Source organism: Eptatretus burgeri, chromosome 4 (assembly GCF_056783735.1).
Source record: "Eptatretus burgeri isolate ZD-2024b chromosome 4, Ebu_testis_v1, whole genome shotgun sequence".
NCBI classification, from domain to species: Eukaryota; Metazoa; Chordata; class Myxini; order Myxiniformes; family Myxinidae; genus Eptatretus; species Eptatretus burgeri.
This window is the reverse complement of record NC_140964.1, coordinates 52,427,953-52,449,603: the sequence shown is the minus strand read 5'-3', so window position 1 is coordinate 52,449,603 and position 21,651 is coordinate 52,427,953. Positions and strand designations below refer to the sequence as shown.

At 41.8% G+C, this 21,651-nt stretch overlaps 1 protein-coding gene across 4 annotated transcripts in view; it reads right to left on the bottom strand.

Moving 5' to 3' along the window:
* The window catches only part of LOC147028067 (integrin alpha-8-like), a 225,910-nt gene that overhangs the window by 118,263 nt on the left and 85,996 nt on the right, over positions 1-21,651 (bottom strand). For all 4 annotated transcript variants that reach the window (XM_085878073.1, XM_085878074.1, XM_085878072.1 and 1 more), the window contains 3 exons: positions 6,694-6,755; positions 6,466-6,511; positions 4,246-4,368 (listed from right to left, as the gene is read on the bottom strand). In XM_085878073.1, coding sequence (XP_085734199.1) covers positions 4,246-4,368; positions 6,466-6,511; positions 6,694-6,755 — 231 coding nt within the window. The remainder of the gene's footprint in view (positions 1-4,245; positions 4,369-6,465; positions 6,512-6,693; positions 6,756-21,651) is intronic.

The following is a 21,651-nucleotide window of genomic DNA, read 5'->3' as shown; positions in this document are numbered from 1 at the left end:
GGAAGGTTTGACTGTGTGGGGTGCGGCGGAAGGTTTGAGTGTGTAGAGTGTGGCGGAAGGTTTGAATGTGTGAAGTGTGGGGGAAGGTTTGAGTGTGTAGAGTGTGGCGGAAGGTTTGAATGTGTGAAGTGTGTGGGAAGGTTTGAGTGTGTGGGGTGCAGGGGAATGTGCCTGGGAGTGTGGAGAGGAGGGTTTGGCTGTGTGAGGTGCAGGTCAGGGCTTGAGTGTGTTGAGTGTGGGGGAAGGTTTGAGTGTGTGGGTTGTGTGGGAAGGTTTGAGTGTGTGGGGTGCGGGGGAAGGTTTGCGCGTGTGGAGTGTGGCGGTAGGTTTGAGTGTGTGGGGTGCGAGGGAAGGTTTGACTGGGTGGGATGTGGGGGAAGGTTTGTATGGGAGGGTGCAGAGGAGGGTTTGTCTGTGTGAGGTGCAGGTGAGGGTTTGAGTGTGTTGAGTGCGTTGGATGTGGAGGAATGTTTGAGTGTGTTGGGTGCAGTGGAGTGTGTGTGTGTGTGTGTGTGTGTGTGTGTGTGTGTGTGTGTGTGTGTGTGTGTGTGTGTGTGTGTGTGTGTGTGTGTGTGTGTGTGTGTGTGTGTGTGTGTGTGTGTGTGTGTGTGTTGGCCGTGTCACACAATGCATGTATTGTATAGCATATAGGAGTTTGAGATATGTGATATAGGTTGTTGATTATTTTAATGTTACAGGTCAGGTCAGGTCAGGTCAGGATTGGGAGCATGTGCTGGAGCAGTGCGTCGCTGCATCCACTTTCCACCCGCACTCCAGTGGCCTCCATCTAGCCATCCCCCAGGCAGATGCCATCCCCCAGGGGGGATGGTTTAGACTTTAGAGGGTGAGGTGAGGGAAAGCATTTATTGGGGGAGTGTGGAGGGGAAGCATTTATTGGGGGAGTGTGGAGGGAAGCATTTATTGGGGGAGTGTGGAGGGGAAGCATTAAGAGGGTGGGATGAGGAGGGATGCATAAAGGGTGGACATGAAGCTTTGAGGGGCTGGGAGATAAGACCTTGTTCAAGGCATGGAGAAATGCAGCACTGAATGAGTGGGGGGAGGGTTGATTGACCAAGCGCCGAGCTAATAAACAGCTATGAAAAATAATCCTGGTGAAGAAGAAGACGAAGGAGAAGAACATATATAGGATGGAGGAGAACACGTTTAGCATTAATGAAAGATACAAGGGTTGAAAATTTTATAAAAGGGGATTGGGGGGGGGGTTAGCACGCAGAAGGAAATTCAAGTAGAAATGAGAATTGTTATGAAATGAAAAATAAAGTTTTGTTTGTTTTGATTTTTTGAAGCGAGGAGAAGAAATAGGAGAGTGTTGAGGAAATAGAATCAAGATCCCCAGGATAGAAGCGAGACATTAAGATACACTTTCTTTCCGAGGGAAGGCGTGTCAGGCCTTGAACAATAAGAAATGAACGACATGAACAGCACTAACAAATTAACAAAAAAACATTGCACAGGATACAACAGAAACACCGAGACAAAGCTGTAACAACATAAAACTAGAAGGGCACTCAGTAGAGAGCATACCTCCGCCATGCAATTCCTGATCCACGAGAACATATCGGGCCCAATAAATTTTTGAAACGTGCTATATATCGTTTTTGGCCCGATCTGTCAATGTTGAAAAATCACTATCAAAATTAAACAATTATCGTATCCAGATCCGGATCCGGATCTCACCAACATTGAATCAATTCTTCCTTGTCACACACCCGACCAGTCCACCAAGTTTCATCCAAATCCGTCCACAACTTTTTGGGATATCGTGCTATATATCATTTTTAGCCAAATCTCTCAATGGTGAAGAATCACTCAAAAAATTCGAGTAGTCGGATCCAGATCCAGATCTTTACCAAAATCGAATCCGTTTGTCCTTGCCACACCCCAAATCTGTCCACAAATTTTTCATCCAAATCCGTCCACAACTTTTTGAGATATTCTGTACACAAACAGACAAACAAACAGACATAAAGGGGTGAAAAGGTAACCTCATTCACCTTGGGTGGCGGAGGTAATAATAGTTATAATAATGATCTCATAGTCATATACATATGTGATGCGCATATAATGAGAAGTATACTTTGACAGTGCTTGCTTAAACATTACAATGAATAGAAGAAATATATTCAGATGGATAGAGTTAGATTAATTGTGAATCGAGAGCCCTAAACGCCACAAAACTTTGAACACAGATTCATTCAGGGTGTGGATTCACTGATGATGATGAAATGGCAAAAATGGACAAAATATAAAACGGGAAATTATTATTGAAATAAGATTTAGAATTCAGAATTACACCCAAATATTACTGCACACATTCCCTTTTTCACAAATATATTGCAACATTATCTGGTGAATGATATATTTGTGGAGAATTGAGGCTCATGGAAGAGCAGGGTTGCTAGAGAGAGGAAGGACAATATACTGACAGTGGAGTAATACTTGAAAAGTCATTGAACTTTCAATCGCATCAAGTTCGCAATAAAGCATCAAGTAACTCTCTTTCATGCAGGTGAATTTTCACCTGGGGTTGAGAATATTGCATATGTATGCCAGATAAATTTTCAATATACAACCTGGAATTGAGAACATTTGCTGGCATTGTGGCATGTGCCTGTAATCCAGCTACTCAGAGGCTGGGGTTGGGGGATCACTTGAGGACAGGCTGCCTGTGTTGTGCTGTGCTTATAGATGGTACAAAGCAGAAATGGCAACACCCAACCCTGGGAGTACAGGTTTTACATGATACCCATATCATGTCACAGATCTGATCTGATCTGACCTGACCTGACAAACTTGCTCATGGTCAACTGTTGGTGACTAAATGGGCTCCCCACACCAGGTCCCCCAATACAACCCCCCCACCCCCCCAAAGGGCAGAGGAGTTCCTTGTGAGCCAACGGCCATTCATATCTGGTACCAACTGTCTGTGGATGTCCTTCTGCAATCGGTTACCCTATCTAGGAGGTTGGTGGCAGGATTTACACTCTGGCCACCACAAACCACTTCACTCTGCAAAACACAGTGAAGTGTGTACCGGAGTGGTGCTGTGGTGTGGTCCACCAGATAGCTGTCTCCTCAGGTTAATCTAAGGCGGTCCCCTTGGGTGGGTGCCTGGAATGTCCTATCCCTCTGAAATGGGGATGGGCCAGGCATCTGCCTGGGGGATAGGCTCCCGTTGTATATGTGTGTATGTACCAGTTCAAAAAGAAAATAGAATTACTGAAGTTTTTTTCAACTAAGTAATTGCTGACCTTGTCGTGCAATAATGTTACATACTTACTTTGAGATAATTACATTTTTACGTTCATGTGACTAAACAGGCTTGGGTAAATTTCTCTAATTTGAGTACATTCAAAGATTTTCAGGTCCTCACTTGGCCCTGGTTGGCCCTTGTCAAAAATTCTGATCCACAACGAAAGTGACAACTTATAACTCATGCCGCTCATGACAACTTGTAACTCATATAACTCACTTTACCTGTGCCACAATATTTGATCACTTATAAAACTTATTACACCATTGCAACTCAAAGAAGGACAAATGGTGTTGATATACTATCCATAATTCAGCCATCCCTGCCCCAACCACTTCAACGGCAAGGAAACAACATCGAAAAGCAGTGTAATTGCAGGTTAAGGAAATGATCTCACATCCTAATGCTGAAAAAAAAAAGGAAGGAAAATAAAAATCGAGTTCCAAAAGCATTGTAGAACAACTCAGAGAGGAAGAAGTTGAGGAAACGGTCCATTTAAATGTGGAAGTGAGAACAATAATAATCAAAGGTAATGAAAAAAAAAAAAAAACACAAACAACACAAAAATGTAGTTAATGTAGTCCGTTCAATAATAATAATAGATAAATCACTTTGATCAGAAAATAATCGAAACGTGTCCAATTGAGTGTGCTTTACCTGCAGAAGTCGAGGAGCAGATATTTTGTCCAACAAATAATGATCAATTACGAACAGGTTTCAATCTTAAGGACTCGTCCAGCGTCAACGTAGTAATGAAGCATGACTGTCGTGTATCACTTTCATGACCATTTCCATCATAATAAATTCTCCACTCGGATCTTTTTGTCATTATATTTGCAACTGCTCATAACTGAAAATTCCATCAATGTTTCAAGTATTTGCAGTAAACTATCTCAAAAATAAATCTTCCACATTTTATGAACTTCCGGTAAATCGGCAGACTCCGCCAAGACCAAAGTGCTTGTGCGTACCCATGTAGCTGTCGTCTTTTGTCTGATTTCTCTCTGCTGTTTGTGACTGACCCTGAACCTTGGGCTGCAGGAGGCCAGGTGTGATGGCCAGAATTGCTTGCTGTGATGCCGAAATGATCTGCCCTGAGCAAGGGAAAGAGAGAGAGAGAGGAAGGAAAGGAATTCCAATGGAGAAGTGAATGCATATTTGTGAATGCTTTTGAGAAACATGTCTATTATCACAAATGATATTAGGCTGCCTATAGTTCCTGATGAATGAAGGTCACAGTGCAGTTGAAATGTTAGAATTTTTAACCTGTTTTATTGATTTATTTATTTTGCAAAGACTATGAATGAGTGGCATCTTTAATGGGGCAGAACGACATGATTTCCAAACACTTTATCAACTTCCACATCAAGTAATGACTTAAATGGTAAGCTAGGTCCATCACAGTGCATTTCATTTTTTAATAACATGGGAAGCCAGGATTAAGAGAATATAACAAGTTTGCAAATTGAAATACACATTCACTTATTTCCAAATACATATATATATATATATATATATATATATATATATATATATATATATATATATATATATATCCATTAATGCCATCATTTGCTGGCATCTCTGTTATTGAACCATGCTGCTAAAACTGCGTTTTTTATTTTTTCCTTAAGCAACTACTCCACTTTAAGTAAAGTACAGTTTGATAAACCGAAGCAAAACCAGAGCAGACTAGGTGACCAGACTCGGTAGTGTAATAGTTAGAGCACCCGCTCCGAGTCTCGAGGTCAGTGGTTGAAACCCTGGCCGAGCCATAACAAAGATTTTAAAATGGTACATACTGCTTCCTTGCTTGATGTTCAGCATTTAAAAGGATAGTGCACGGACAATCCCCATAGGTTGGCATCGATGGGGAGGAGGAAATTCCTGCGCCGTTGAGTGCGGTAAGAAAGGTGGCGCCATTATTGTAACGTCGCTCGTACACAGGGTGCCTCGGGAAGTGATGGCACTTTTCCCAAGCTCAGTAGCTGTTTGTTTTGTCTAACTGTCCTGTGTTGTGTCTTGTGTATTCAGCTGTATGTTCAGGTGTGAGATGTGTGTGTGGCAGATCCACTATGAATTTTAAATCCTTAAAAATAAAATAATAAAAAACACTGTCCTGGCATGACTTGTGGTGAAACAGCATATTATGGATGTTAATGCAATAAGGGACTTTCAAAATGCCATGTGATCACAAACGAGGCCTTTTGCGCATGCACTGTGTGTGCGTTTTCAGTGACTCACTTCCGTTAGATGGGGGGCTTTTAACGTGCTTTTGCTAGGACAAAATCTGGAATTCAAATCGTCTTTTTAACATAGTTTTCAGGATTTAAACGAAAGAGTGGCAATTTCAAATTGGCTAACCGTAATTGTTTTGTTGCTTGATGCAGACCAGCCTCACGAAAATATAGGAAATACGAGAAATATCCGTGGATGCGAGGTATCGAGTTTCTATACCATTTCCTGTAAATGCAAGTGAGCAGTGGCAGTCTCATCCATACATACATACATACATACATACACGTACACACACCAATGGAGGTGGATACTTTGACACCTGCTAAGTCTCCGTTCCACCTCATGAAAGCCTCCAATGTGTTGAGATAGCAGCCAATAACAAAAACTTGCATACTTACGCACACACAGACACACACACACACATTATTATACATATTATATGTGACATTATACATGTTATATACACACAAAATGTATACACTGTATTATGTACATACACATACATGAACTGTTCAGCCTGGCAGAGGTATGTGCTCTACCATGTGCCGTTGTTGTTTTAGAAGCTTTGCGAGCCATTTTATGCAACAATCGTTAACTCACACTCAATAAATGTCAGCATGCCCCAACTACCACTGTCGATAGGGACTTCTGTGTATGTGCACAGCTGGATAGTGTCATTTTGAAAGTCCCATACCGAGTGTGAACTGTATTGCCTTATTTAACAGGAACAATGATGATTCAACGACAGTTTTATTTCATCAACTCAAAGGCCTGTTATGCAATCCATTCATGGAGAATATAGGTATCAAGCAGGAGAACTTTAAAAAGAAAGTTAAAACTTTTACCCACACATATTGTTATCCATCTTTTGAGAACTCAATTAATATGATGAAAGCTTATTCTGTTAGTCAATTATAATGGCCGATTCCATTGGCAGATTCGAGAAGTCCCACCTTGCCAATTGAAACTCCCAGGCGCTCCAAGCACAACTCGCCCATCCTGCAACATCAGTTTCATCACAGCAAATCACTCCGATGCTTTCATCCCATGAATCCCAGAGTTTTCCAGCAGCCACAAACTGAAGCCACTTTATATTAGCAAAATAATTATTTCTCTCAGCTTTTGAGTGATTACCGTTAAACACAGGGATGCTGAAATCATAAGAATGGAGATGAACTTACATTCGTGAAGTCACTACTGAATCCCGCTTGACAATAACCTTCACCATTCACCCCTCCGATACCTGAAAACATAATTTTGAGTTCAAATCACATTTGAGATGTTCCATTCATTGAGTGCTCCATCAAGAATTACTTTTTTGAAATCTTTTAAAATATTAATCAGTCGTTTTGCTTGAAGTCAAACATAGTAATGTAACCCATACGAACTTGACAAAAAAAAGGACTCCTTCATTAACTTAATTCAGCTCAAAACTTGGTTTGGATTGCAAAAAGCCATTTCAGTCCATTTCAGCTTTCAACAGAAACTTAACAATATGCCAGTGGAAATGACATGAACCTGAGAAGGATAAAAGTACTGTAAATAAATAAACCCAAGACAGAGGAATTGTGTTGCCAACCTATCAAAGAAAACACTGTTTCAAACTTTTTACAGTTTTGTTCTATTGCTTGCACACATTTTATGAAATTTCTGTTAACCTTCAGCTCAGGGATAGATGCCCTGACATTCTCCTGTAGAATTTCATGGTACAATCCAGAATTCATGGTTCCATCAATGACAGCAAGCCATCTGGGTCCTGAGGCAGCAAAGCAGCCCCAAACCATGGCACTCCCACCACCATGCTTCACAGTTGGGGTGAGGTTCTTATGTTGGAATACAGTGTTTGGTTTTCACCAAACATAACTTCTCATTTAAGCCAAAAAGCTGTCTCTGTCTGTCTCTGTCTCTGTCTCTGTCTCTGTCTCTGTCTGTCTGTCTCTGTCTGTCTGTCTGTCTGTCTCTCTGTCTGTCTGTCTGTCTGTCTGTCTGTCTGGTCTCTGTCTGTCTGTCTCTGTCTGTCTGTCTCTGTCTGTCTGTCTCTGTCTGTCTGTCTCTGTCTCTCTCCTGGTTGCATCATTGGTTGGAACGCGGCTATGCCACTGATGCAGTGTCCCCCTTACCAGTACACTGGTCCTTTTTGCCGACCTCGGAAGGATGACGGGCTGAGTCAACCTCCTGGTGTATTTTAATTCAATGGTCAACGGGGATTGAACTCAAGACCCAAGGATCCCAAGCCGCCGCCCTAACCACAAAGCCAACACCAGGCTTACATTTGACTCATCTGTCCACAGAACATTATTCGAAGAGTCTTCAGGATCATCCAAGTGGTCTTTGTCAAACTTGAGACAGGCAGCAATGTTCTTCTTGGAGAGCAGTGGTTTCCTCCTTGCTATTCCCATGCACACCATTCTTGTTCGGTGTTTTCCTGATGGTGGATTCATGAACACTGACATTAGCCAATGTAAGAGAGGCCTGCAGATATGTTGCCATTACCCTGGAGTTGTTTGTGACCTCCTGGATTATTGTCCGCCTTGCTCTTGGAGGGATTTTCGTTGGACGACCTCTCCTATAAAGAGTAACAATGGTGTGGAATTTTCTCCATTTGTGCACTTTCTGCATATCAGTGGAATGGTGGAGCCCAACATCTTTAGAAATGGTTTTGTAACACTTTCTAGACCAATGAGCAGACAACTCTTTTTCTGAGATCCTCAGAAATCTCTTTTGATCAGGGCTTGATGCTTTTCCACAAACCTGTGTGGTGAAGATCAGACTCTGATGGTGAAGAACAAAGTCTATGTTTTGCATATAAGGCAGGGCCACCCAAACTCACTCCCGATTGTCATCCCATTAAAAGTGAAATACCAAACTGGAATTACCCCCTTAATTGAGATAATTAACTGAGAGGTTCACATACTTTTTCTGACAAAGAAATTGAATGTTGGATAATTTTGCTCAATAAATAAAATTTGTGGAAAGATGAGTAGATTTTTTTGTGTGCTATTTCTTTCATCAAGTTCTCTGTCTGTTATTCGGACTTGGATGAAGATCTGATCACATTTTCGGTCAAATTTAAGCAGAAATACAGAAAACTCTAAAGGGTTCACAAACTTTTTCTTGCCACTGTACTGTAGCTACAGTCCTACATTGGAGTCATCAGAAGGAACCCAAGCAAGCAAAAAAGCAAAGATGAAGTCATCAGGAGGAACCTGGATAGGATTGAGAGTTTTAGCTGATAATCCTCTACCCTAAAACCCATCCTGGTGCAGCCAAGTGAGCCTTATTTAAAAAAAAATAAAAAAAACAACAACCAAGATTCAAAATATTAAATAATTCTGGCTGCCACACCATGCATCCGATCAAGTTAAAATTTAAATCAGGTATTCCCCATCACTAGTAGATCATAATATTGAAGTTTCACATCAGATGATTAAATGGTTCTCTGAGAAAACGTTATTAAATATTTTTCTTCAATCCAATATGGCTACCAAAACCCTGTGATCTATCAATTACTCCTTAACAGACTTGTACACCCATGTCTTGGGGAACATTTTTGTGAAGTTTCCCCTCGATCTGTCCAGCCATTCTGGAGAAGATTTAAGGGTAAATCCATTATGGCTGCAAAACCACATGACCTTTGACATCATATGTGTGAACCTTTTGTTCCTCATGGATAGGTAGTCATATGTGTAAAGTTTTGTCTCTATCTGTTCAGCCACTTCAGAGAAGAAGATTTTTGAAGATGTTTTTTTCAATAAAAAAAATCTGGCTGACGAATCACATGACCGATGACATCATCAAAAAATTTCTGTGGACCATTTGATCCCGAGATGGCCCTCAAAAATTTTCATACTGATCAGATGTAGACCTACATATGCAATTATGACATCATAACTAAGGCACATGTGATGTAATATATATATATATATATATATATATATATATATATAACAAGGACAAATGTGTCCAAGAACCACGTCATAAAGGTTTTGTCTTTACCAGAATAAGAGGAATAACAAGAACAAGAAGAAGAACAACACGGAGCTCTCTTGGAGCCAGCGTTCGCAACGCGACGCGGCTAAAAAAAAAGATAGGACCACTCTCCGTGCAGCTTATCTGGGCCCTGGCCTAATGTTGTAACCCAAATTTGGTAGAATTCTGACTGGTGGGTCTGGTGAGGAGGTTTTTGAAGGAATTTACGTGATTTTCCAAAGATTTTACAAAGTCCACCATTCTGGCATACTTCAGGTCAGGATCAGGAGAAGCTTGTGGAAGGAATTTGCAGAACCACCATTGACACACTTATGGTCATCTGATAAGCACGGCCTCCACAATTTAACATCACAACCCTGTCCTAATGGTGTAACCCCAATTTGGTAGTATTCTGACTGATGGGTCTGGAGAAGAAGATTTTTGAAGGAGTTTACACGATTTTCCCAAAACTTGATTGTCAGCCGTTTTGACACACTTCCGGTCATGTGATCGGTATGACCTCTGCAATTTAACATCCCTACCCTGGCCTAATGCTGAAACCCAAATTTGGTACCATTCTGACTGGTGGGTCTGGAGAAGATTTTTGAAGAAATTTACTAAGTTAGCCATTTTGAACTACTTCAAGTCATATGACTGGAATGAGCTTTGCAATTTCTGTTACCAGTCAGGAGGAATGTTGCTGCAAAATTTCAGCTGGATCGGCCAGGCAGTTTGGCCAGAGAAGTCGAAAAAGGAGATGGGCAGAGTGCAATGACAATAACTTATTTGGAATTTAATTCCAGATAAGCTAAAATATATATATATATATATATATATATATATATATATATATATATATATATATATATATATATATATATATATATATATATATATATATATATATATATATATATAAAAACAATCACACTTATTCCCCATGAGTTGTACTTGCCACGTACCAAGTCTCAATTTTCTCCTTGGTGCAATTTCAAAGATATGAAGGCCCAGGTGACTTATGCTGTCAACATTATCAATAAAACATTCCACATGAGTAGTAGCTCCTGTCGTAAAAATATCATCTCAATCCAACAAGCGGTTGTGGGGAAAAACACTAAAGTTCTGTGTGGACAAACAGACAAACAAATGAATAAACCAATGTCACCCTTCGGGTGACACGTATCTTGCCAAAAGGTGACCAGGTGTGACTTCTTTAAGGTCACACTGAGGTGAACAGAGCTGTTATCCACCAGGAGCGACTCCTTGAGGAATATCTGCCCACGAGAGATTCCGATGAGAATCGTTCTACAGAGTAACCATGAAAAATATGCTTTTGCCTCATAACGTCACCAAATGACGTCATAATGTCTCAAGCTTGACATATCTAGAAAGCACTCATTGAGGTGTTCAATTTGAGGTACTACACGATATGGTTCCTAAAACTTGAAAATTTGACCTTGGGGTCAAATATGTTTGACCTCAGGCGCCAACCATGAAGGTCAAGGCCAATCGCCACCAAAAATTAATCAGCTGAGCGCCAGACCATGAACTATATTCCCATGAAGTTTGAAGACGATCCGATCAAAATTACTCAAAAAATAAGGGTTTCGTCGACTCCCCTGATTTGCGACAAAGTGACCTTGACCTTTGACCTTGACCTTCAAAATTTTGTGCGCTGAAAGGGACCTCTATAGGCCTCTGATCTGCGAAGTTACAAAAATTTCCAATGATAACTGTGCTCTGCAGAATTTTTTACACGTGATTACAGACAAACAAACAAACAAACAAAAAAAAAAACATACAAGCTGACTAACATATCTTGCAAAAACTTCGTTTTGGCAAGATAAAAATCGTAGAGTGACAACTTGGCAAAACAGCACAAAGTAGAATGGCACTCAGTGGAACACATACTTATGCCAGGTGGAACAGTTCACATTTTGCATCCCACTGATGGGCTGGATCTGAAACAACATCCAATCCGCTTGTTATTGTCACCTATTTAACTCATCCACCTTGTTTTGTCATAACTCGTCCACAACTTTTTGAGATGAAGTGATATATTTAGTTTTTGGCCAAATCTATCAATTTTAGAAATTAGGCCTGTGTTGACCTTTTTGACCTTTAAATCAATTGGCAGTTGAATTCAGTGACTTGAAATGCAAATGCTCTTCAAATTTCAAGTCCATCGGATGAAAATTGAGGATTTAGAAAATTTGGCCCAAATTGGCCTTTTGACCTTTTGGCCTGGGTTTACCTCAAAAATAATAGGTGGTTGAATTCATTGACCTGATATGCAAATCCTGTACAAATTTCAAGTTAATTGGATTAAAATTGAGGATTTTAGAAATCTGGCCGATGTTGACCTTTTGGCCTTTGTTTACCTCAAAATACATAGGTGGTTCAATTGCGTTGACCTGATATGTAAATGGTCTTCAAATTTCAAGTCAATTGGATGAAAATTAAGGATTTTAGAAATTTGGCCAATGTTGACCTTTTGGTCTAGGTTGACCTCAAAATTAATAGGTGGTTGAGTTCAGCGATCTCATATGCAAATGGTCTTCAAATTTCAAGTCAATCGGATGAACATTGACAATTTTAGAAACAATTTTAAAATTTGACCTATTTTGGGTTGACCTTTTGACCTATGATAACCTCAAAAGTAATAGGTGATTGAATTGAATGACCTGATGGGCAAATACTGTTCAAAGTTCAAGTCAATCGGATGAAATTTGAGGATTTTAGACAATTTGCCGATTGGCCGAAGGAGACCTTTTTGGTTGACTAAATTTTACGAACCTTCAATGCATGACTGTCGCAGGGTCGGTGATATTAATCTCTGAAAATTTCAGAACGGTCAGTTGAGCGGTTTGGGCTGGAGGCGAGCGGACAGGCAAACAAACACACAAATGGAGGTGATCACCATACTTGTCAAAAAAAACATTTTTTTGCCAAGTAATAAAAGAAAAATCCCTCCTTTATCCCAGCACATCGCTGTATGCCCAGGGATGGGCTCCTCAAGCTTGAAGGTCACCAAAACCGATACATCACTGCGTGGGAAAAATGCACTCAAAATGGCGCCCAGTCGCTCTCTGGGTGGGAAGACATGCAGAAGGTAATTCGGAGACGACACTCGACATCAGGGCTGAGGAACCGCCATGCAGCTTCCTCGTCGATCACGCTGGACAACACAGCTGCTCTCTTCAGTGATATACACGAGGCTTCGAGGTCAGGGTCTCACAATCAGCCAAGAGTCGATGGCTAGCATCTTGCTCCACCACGCGAGCCAATTCACCTCAGCATGAATATGACAATCGTGCCGTCTTCTTCGTGTGTCGAAGGAAAGCCAGCCATAATACACTGCTCTTTCGACCGCCGATTATGCCTCTCTCACTTCTGTCCCGCTTTGAGCCTTCGTCTCCCACCAAGTTTTTCTTCTCCTGCCCTTTTCACCTCACACGTGCATTCGCTTCTTGCTACGAGCTGCTTCCCCGTCCTCTCTGATCGCCTGCCTCCTACACCCTCTTCGTCTTCCTGCCACTAACGTCATGCCCATCAATCATCAGGCTCGGGGGCGTGACTTCGCCCGCCATCACCCTTGGAGGCGGGGCTTCTTGCCTACTTGGTCATGTTATAAAAACGCAATTCTTCTATTGCTCGCTTGTAATATAAAAAAAACAGAGGGAAAAGTCACAGGGGGTCTATTACCTACTGGGGGAACTTATCCTTAATCCCTATCTAATCAACACCGCACCACCCCGCGTGCTGACAAGTACCACTTAAGCTCACCGTCTCCCTACTAAATTTACATTGAGATGTCTACTACACATCCACAGGCAAAGCAATTCTATACGATCCTATCTTTCCTGTGAAATTCCTCCATCTACACCAAAAACATAATATGTTATGCTAAATAATCAAACACACACACACACACACACACACACACACACACACACACACACACACACACACACACACACACACACACACACACACACACACACACACAAAAAACAAACTCATGTCAGAACAGCTGTACACACAACGACACAACAGAGTTTGTAAAGCAATCCATGAGCACATATGCAAAAATTTTGATATTTCAGTTCCATAAAATTTGTGGGAACATGAATCAAAAGTAATAACTGAAAACATGGAATTACCGCTCACATCCAAACGTTTGATCCCATTGGGCGTGAACATCGAAAACAAAGCGTTGGGGCCAGTTATCATACATAGGTGTAAAAAAAAAAAAAGAGAGAAAAGGCATTGCTTATTGAGGTGTTAATAGCAGTGATTTTTGACTAAACGATACAGAAATCAAGAAAATGAGCAAATACCAAGACCTCAAGAATGAAGTGAGAAGATTCTGGAAGCTGAAGAATGCCAAAGTTGTACCAGTGATAGATGGACCTCCAGGAATGATGACAAATAACCTCACAGACATATTAATCATTGGGGCAATACCCCTGGGCAATCACCTGGGAGCGATTGGATAAGATAACCAGGGAACCACTGGTATGCATGGATGATGCACAAAATATATAACGGAGAAGAAAGTAAATACCGATGGATTTTTTTTTAATTTTTTTAATACATGAACAAACCTTGGTACATCACGGGTTAAAAAGGTGGTGGTCAAGATCCATAAAAATTGTGTGTGGCTTCAGAAAATTAAGCAAATACATATTTGGGGGGAACCAAGAACACCTAGGACCTCAATTTTTTTTTAATGTCATGAACAAACTTTGGCGCATCATGGGTGGTGAAGATGGTGGCCAAGCTTCATCGGAATTGTGTGTGTAGTTTCTGAGAAGAAAGCAAATACATATTTTGGAGGGCAACTCCCCTCTCCCCATAGACCCAAATTTATTTTAATGTCGTGAACAAACTTTAGAACATCATGGGTGGTGAAGATCGTGGTCAAGTTTCATCGGAATAATATGTGTAGTTTTGGAGAAGAAAGCAAATACAGATTTTAGAGGGCAACCCCCATTACATCCCCTTAGAGCCAGATTTCTCTAATGTCATGAACAAACTTTGGTACGCCATGGGGTGATGAAGGTTGGCGTGAAGATTCATCGGAATTGTGTGCATCATTTGAGAAGAAAGCAAATATGTCTTTGGGGAGCTAACCCACTCCCCGCCTCCACCCCCTCCCCATACACTCCCCTCGATACATACACTCTGTAAACCCCTTCATACCCCGTATTTTTTTAAATGACATTACAGATTATGAAGGTCGTGGTCAAATTTCGTTGAAATCGTATATGTAATTCCTGAGAAGTTGCAAGGACTTGTGGACGGACAGACGGACGACGCGCCATCCCATAAGCTCCCCAGAACTACTTTACAGGTGAACTAGATATCATCGCTTTGAGCCTGCCCTGGGAGGACTCCATTCGACATTTGGAAACCCGCATACACAGATACCAATCAATGACACACACGCACACACACACACACACACACACACACACACACACACACACACACACACACACACACACACACACACACACACACAAACACACACACAAACACACACACACACACACACGCACACAGACCTGGTAGGTCTGTTTCACCTCCTGATGAACATTTTGTAATAATGCTTAGTTTAAGAGATTCTCTTGGTTATTCATATCCCCAAATTAAATAAAGCCTCGAACACTGGCGTCTCCAGGCGTTTATAAGCATTGCAATATACCCAGCGATTCATAAATATGATGAACAGGCATTTGATAATATGAGTGAGGAAAGAGAAAAAAAATAACTGTCATTAATAAATTGTTGTGGCCTGTTCAAAATCAAAGCATGTTTGAGCAGGGCAAAAAACATGGCGGCTTAAGACCCCAGCAAGGTTACCCAGGAAACCTCTTAAGACCCCAGGCAGTGAGGTGGCCGAGGATTGGCTGACAAAGGATGTAATGAAATAAGGCCGTAAATCATCTTCAAAAGGGGTGTTTTAATTAACCCAATCACCCAATTTTCACTCTTGCATTTTCTTGGAGTTCTTCCTATTATGCATACAAAGTTTCAGGCTGCTAGGTTTTAGTTTTGGAGTTATGTAGACACACTGACACACACACACACCACACACAAACACATACACACACACACACACACACACACACACACACACACACACGCATTAGGGTAGCCCTTCAAAATAAAAGTTTGAAATACGTTTCTGTCACCCCCTAATTTGTTCCATTCTGAGCAAAAACAATGTTTGCCAAATATTTTTGAAATCCAAGAATATTTAGAGGTCACCCTCATGAGTTGAAATTTTACCATTATACACATAATATTCACAAACGAGTCACAGCTACAACTTCCATCAAACATTATTTTATACTTGTATAAAAGTATATATTATACAGGCATAAAGTGCTGTTTTATGGAAGTTGTAGCTGTGACTGTTTTGGTTCAGTGTTGCCACCCCTACCCCCAACTCGGCCCCACCGTTGGTTGCCAGTTCGGTTCACTGTTGCTCAGGCTGTCTTGCCGCGTGGTTCTCTGCCGCTTGCTCTCGTTGCATCATTGTCTTTCGTGGCATTGTGATTTGATACATTGGATACATATTTGATATTTGATACCTTAGCACATCATTTTCTTTCTTTAGGATAAATTTGATAAAGAAGTTGTATTTGATTGATTCTGTTGAACTGGAAATAAAGGGTGCAAAATTGCCCTCGCACTGGCAAGGTTTTGGGCATTTCCTGTTCTTGCATTTGGAGAAGAAACAAAACACCCGGGATGCCAGTCGCAAAACGTTACAGGCCATGAAGGTGTAATGGGATAAAGCCAGCATCCCAACGCGAGCTGACCAGCATTACATTAAGAAGCTGAAGGCGGTCTCTGTAGAGTGGAAAGCTCTGAAAAAAAACATCGGAACAGGAGTGCTTAAGTGCTTCCCACAAGAAGAAAGAACAGGAGTTTCAAAAGCGCTTGAAAGAACTCTTTGACCTTGCTCATGCTGATGCACTGGTCCTGATAAAGAATCATGAGGACCGAGATTTCCTTGAAGCCCACCAACAGAAGGGGAGGCAGGGCTGCATTGGCTCTGTAGACGTGGTTCAGTCCCAGAAGAACAAAATATCTCTGAAGAGGTCAGAGCAGGCTGTCAGACGGCAGAAGATGGTACAGGAGGAGCAAGAAGCTTCAACCAGCCAAGCGGTGCTGGCAGCATCTTCATTGTCAAGTGCAGGAGAGGAGACGGATAGTGAAGGGGAGAAGGCTGCTAAAGCAAATTTCAAATGAGGGCGACCTCTAAATATTCTTGGATTTCAAAAATATTTTGCCCACAGTTTTTACTAAGAACCATGAAACTGCAGGGGTGAGAGTAACAAATTTCCAACTTTCATTCTTCTCTCTATATACTAAGGACCACCCTAATTATTTTATGTGTATATATGTATATATATATATATATATATATATATATATATATATATATATATATATATATATATATATATATATATATATATATGCTGAGCAGGGGTTAGCTTTTTGTGGGCGATATGCAATCATGGTTCCCTTCTTGAGGCACGTTTTATGGCAGGATGCCCTTCCTGACGCCAACCCTGGCCGCCTCTTGCGACTCACAGGGATATATATATATATATATATATATATATATATATATATATATATATATATATATATATATATATATATATATATATATATATATATATATATATATATATATACATACACACACACACACACACACACACACACACACCGGGCGTAGTGGCGTGTGCCTGTAATCCGGCGACTCGGAGGCTTGGGTTGGAGGATCGCTTGAGGACGGGGGCTCTGCACTGGGCAGGGTCGAGAGCAGCCCGGAATCATGGCGAAACCCAAATCCTGATCCCTGTGTCGTAAGAGGCGACCAGGGTTGCGTCAGGAAGGGCATCCGGCGTAAAACATGTGCCAAATCAGTATGCGGATCATAACGGATGATCCGCTGTGGCGACCCCTAACGGGAGAAGCCGGAAGAGGAACAACAACATATTGTTGCGGATTCGCGCCCGCCGGCGTGCGAACGGCCACGTAACTCGAATCGCAGCACGTCGCCCACCGGACGGACAATCCCGTCATGACCCTCTCGGACTAACGCCGGGAACTAGTCACGGGTGGGCCTTTCGGCCTCACCACGATCGTGCCAATCGGCCCCCCGCGTGGGATAGGGTTGCTCGCCAAATTCGACCTACCTAAGTACCCACACGGAGGGTAGACCGGGCGATCGCACCTCGCCACAGGTCGACTTCGGACACGGGCCACTTTAAGCGACCCGTTCCGTACTATCGGGATAACCGAGCGGTGTTATCGTCAACCTCGACGGTTCGATGAATTATTGGGCGTATTTAGCCCACGACCAACCCTTTACGTGAAGTAAGATGGAGATTCAATAAAAGAAAAGACGAAGCGAAACGGGAAAAACAGTTAAACATAAAGCACATTTATTCCGTGGCAAACGGAAAGCACACATATACAATCACAACAATTATGCACCAAAAGCAAATGTAAAAGTAACAGGACAATTCTGCACAAAAAGCAAATGCAACAAAAGAGACACAATGCAGATCGACTACCGACTACGCGAGCACACGACAACACTTACACAGTTTTACTTCACAGACGGCGCCGACAACACATATACTCCAAAGCAAAAGAAAAAGGGGCCACCCTCAACGATAAGGGGGCAGACGGGCCTGGGGCCGAGACTGCGTCGAGCCTACCCGTCTGGTGATGAGCCGCAAAATGGCGGCGGCGCCCCGACTCCGCGTGCCTCGCTGGCACTGCCTGGAATGGGGTGGGAACGGGGCCCCCTTCTCACACTATCTCAGCGCGGGGGGAAACAGGAGGGGGTTGTTGATGCTCGGGGGAAGGAGGATATCTGGCTGGCTTGGGTCCCGCGACGAGCGACGCCACTGCGACCTCGACCGCGTTACCGGCCTCCCCTCTCCGCAGCTCCCCGACTCTGACACGAGCGCCGACCTCCACAAAGATTCTTGGCTTCTCCAGCCTCTCCGGACCCCGACAGACACTCTCTCGACTGATTTCGCCGCCGCCACAACTCTCCAACTCTTTCCTCTTCTCAACTCTTCAACTCTTCCCAACTGCTCTGATTCGCTCCGCGCTCGGCACTTTATAGTGCGACAGGAGAAATCATATGCAGATTTTTGGATCAGGAACGGCTCGGGGGCGGAGCCACGCTCCCCATTGGACAGAGGAAAAGTGGGCGTGAATCATTCTTGATCCGCGAATCTGCATATAGCGATTATACTCCGACGCGCCTGGAGGCGGGGCCAAATCGCCCCACGCTCGCTGATAGGACGGAACAGAAGTGGGCGTGAATCATTCTTGATCCGATTTCTTGGAAAGGCTGGTGTTTTTGCACCCGCTGCTTGGTGCGCGCCCTGTACGAGTCCAGGATCGGTGCCCACAAGCGGCGCGGGAATGGCGGTGATGCGATGGTTGCGAGAGCGAGATGTGACGGTACAGGTCGTGGCTGTTGGCGTTGTTGTTGTTGTGAAGCGGCGTTGCGTGATGGCTGTTGAGACGTGGTTGGTGGTGGTTGTGGTGGTAGTAATGGCGGCTGGTCCAAAATAAAGATAGTAAAAGAAAAACGGCTATCTAAAAGGGTCGCAGCCCGAATGAATAACATTTATTCCCTCTAAACAACGGGTTTGGGCTAACTACACATATACTTACAGAGATCATTGACATACACATATACTGACCTACGGGACCTGAATGGTGGTTTGCGAATTTTGTCAACCACAACAATATATATATATATATATATATATATATATATATATATATATATATATATATATATATATATATATATATATATATATATATATATATATATATATACTAGTAAAGGTGCCCGTCTTGGACGGGCGTCACTGGCAACATATGGTAAAAGACAGATAGCATGAATGTATTTTAAACAATATATTATATCATTTTTATCCATTGATTATTATCATTCAGGTTTTCCCCTTTGACTGTCCCGCAGTAGCTCCACTTCGATGACATTACCACGTAGTTTAGTGACAACACAAGGTGTACCATTCGTGAGTTGCGGAGGATCCATAGAGCGCATTAAAATTACAGGGCACCCTACTTTAAAGTGATCCAACAGGCCGGATCAGTTTCGTGTACATATTCATATCTTGTAGATTTTAGCTGGCTGGATCAGTTTCGTCTACATATTCATATCTTGCAGATTTTAGCTGATTCTGAAACTGTTAACAGCATGTCGATTGGATGGTTCTGTGATTTTCTACGGAAGTAAACAGAAGTACGACTTAAGCCTGTACGCCACTATGCGGAGACCCGAGGACCTAATATTTCGCAACAAACTAAAAACTCACAAAATTTGAAGATATTTCAAATAAACAATTTATTATAATATCAATTAAATATCATTTTTAACCATCGATAATATGAATTGTTCTGTACAGCTCTTGTTGTTCTGGGATCTGTGCATCCATCCATGATCTATGTTCTAATGAAGTGCAGTCGGAATAATAAAAACAGCACCGTGTGGGAGTGTAGGTAATCTCTCCAAAGCTCTCGGAAAGCCTTAAAATGCATCACGATCGGTTTAATTGTGAACTGATATACGGACGGACGGACATCGAGACCGGTTTTATTAGGTCATCATGAAGGTACCGCTTGATATTACGCATTTAAATAGAGATATGAATACTCAAGTGAGTTTATTATATGTCTATGATTGATAGCTTATTGACAGCTCAATAACATGAGCAATTTACTATGGCGTATAGTGATTAATAATAACATACTCTACAAAAGGTTTTACGAACTCATCTTAGTGGTCCTCTAAAAAATGGGAAACATTTTTATTTCTTCTTTGTGCAATAATTCCTCCCATTTTGCAAATGGAGAACATGAACTGTTTAACTACCATAATCATCAAAACGAATTTTGAGGGGCCTCTTAAGGAAGACAATAATATCATCTATATTAATATTTCAGCACACCCCTTTTTTGTTCCATCATCAGATTTTCCACCATCAGATTACTATATATGTCAAAGCTTGTTTCATTTCATGCAGTAACAAAAATCTGATGGTGGAACAAAAAAAGGGGCGTGCCGAAATATTAATATAGATAATAAGAAGATTTAACTACCATAATCATCAAAACGAATTTTGAGGGGCCTCTTAAGGAAGACAATAATATCATTACTATATATGTCAAAGCTTGTTTCATTTCATGCAGTAAGAAAAATCTGATGGTGGAACAAAGAAAGGGGCGTGCCGAAATATATATATATATATATATACATATATATATATATATATATATATATATATATATATATATATTTATATACATATATATATATATATACATATATACATATATATATATATATATAGATAGATACACACACACACACACACACACACACACACACACACGTGCGAGGTCCATCGAAAAAGTAATGGGACTGACTTCACAAAAATTGTATTCCAAAAAATATATTGAAATCACATCATGTCCCCTTCGAAATCGTTTCCCTCCAGTCTCACACACTTGTCCATCCTTTCTTCCACTATTCGATGCACCCCAGGAAGGCTTCTTCTGGAATCCTCCGGAGCTCCGTCGTCACGGCCCTTTTGATGGCCTCCACATCAGGAAACCGCGTCCCCTTGATCACCCCCTTGAACTTCGGGAATAGGAAAAAATCACAAGGGGCCAAATCTGTTAAATACGTGGGTTGCTCAAGAGTTGGCACGTTCCTCTTCACCAGAAACTGTCGGATGCTCAGGGCACTGTGAGCAGGGGCGTTGTCATGGTGGAGCACCCAGGCGTCATTCTCCCACAGATCCTTCCTCTTGTCCCGGACTGATCTTCTGAGGCGCCGGAGGATCTCCTTGTACACATATCGATTCATTGCTTGACCCTGTGGTAGAAACTCGAAGTGGACGATGCCTTTGATGTCAAAAAAATGCGATGAGCATCACCTTGACCTTCAACCGGCATTCTTGCTTTCTTTGGTCTTGATGATGCCAGGCTTTTCCACTGACGACTCTGCCGTTTGGTCTCGGGATCGTATTCGAATATCCACGATTCATCGCCAGTAATGACTCTCTCGAGCAGGTCTG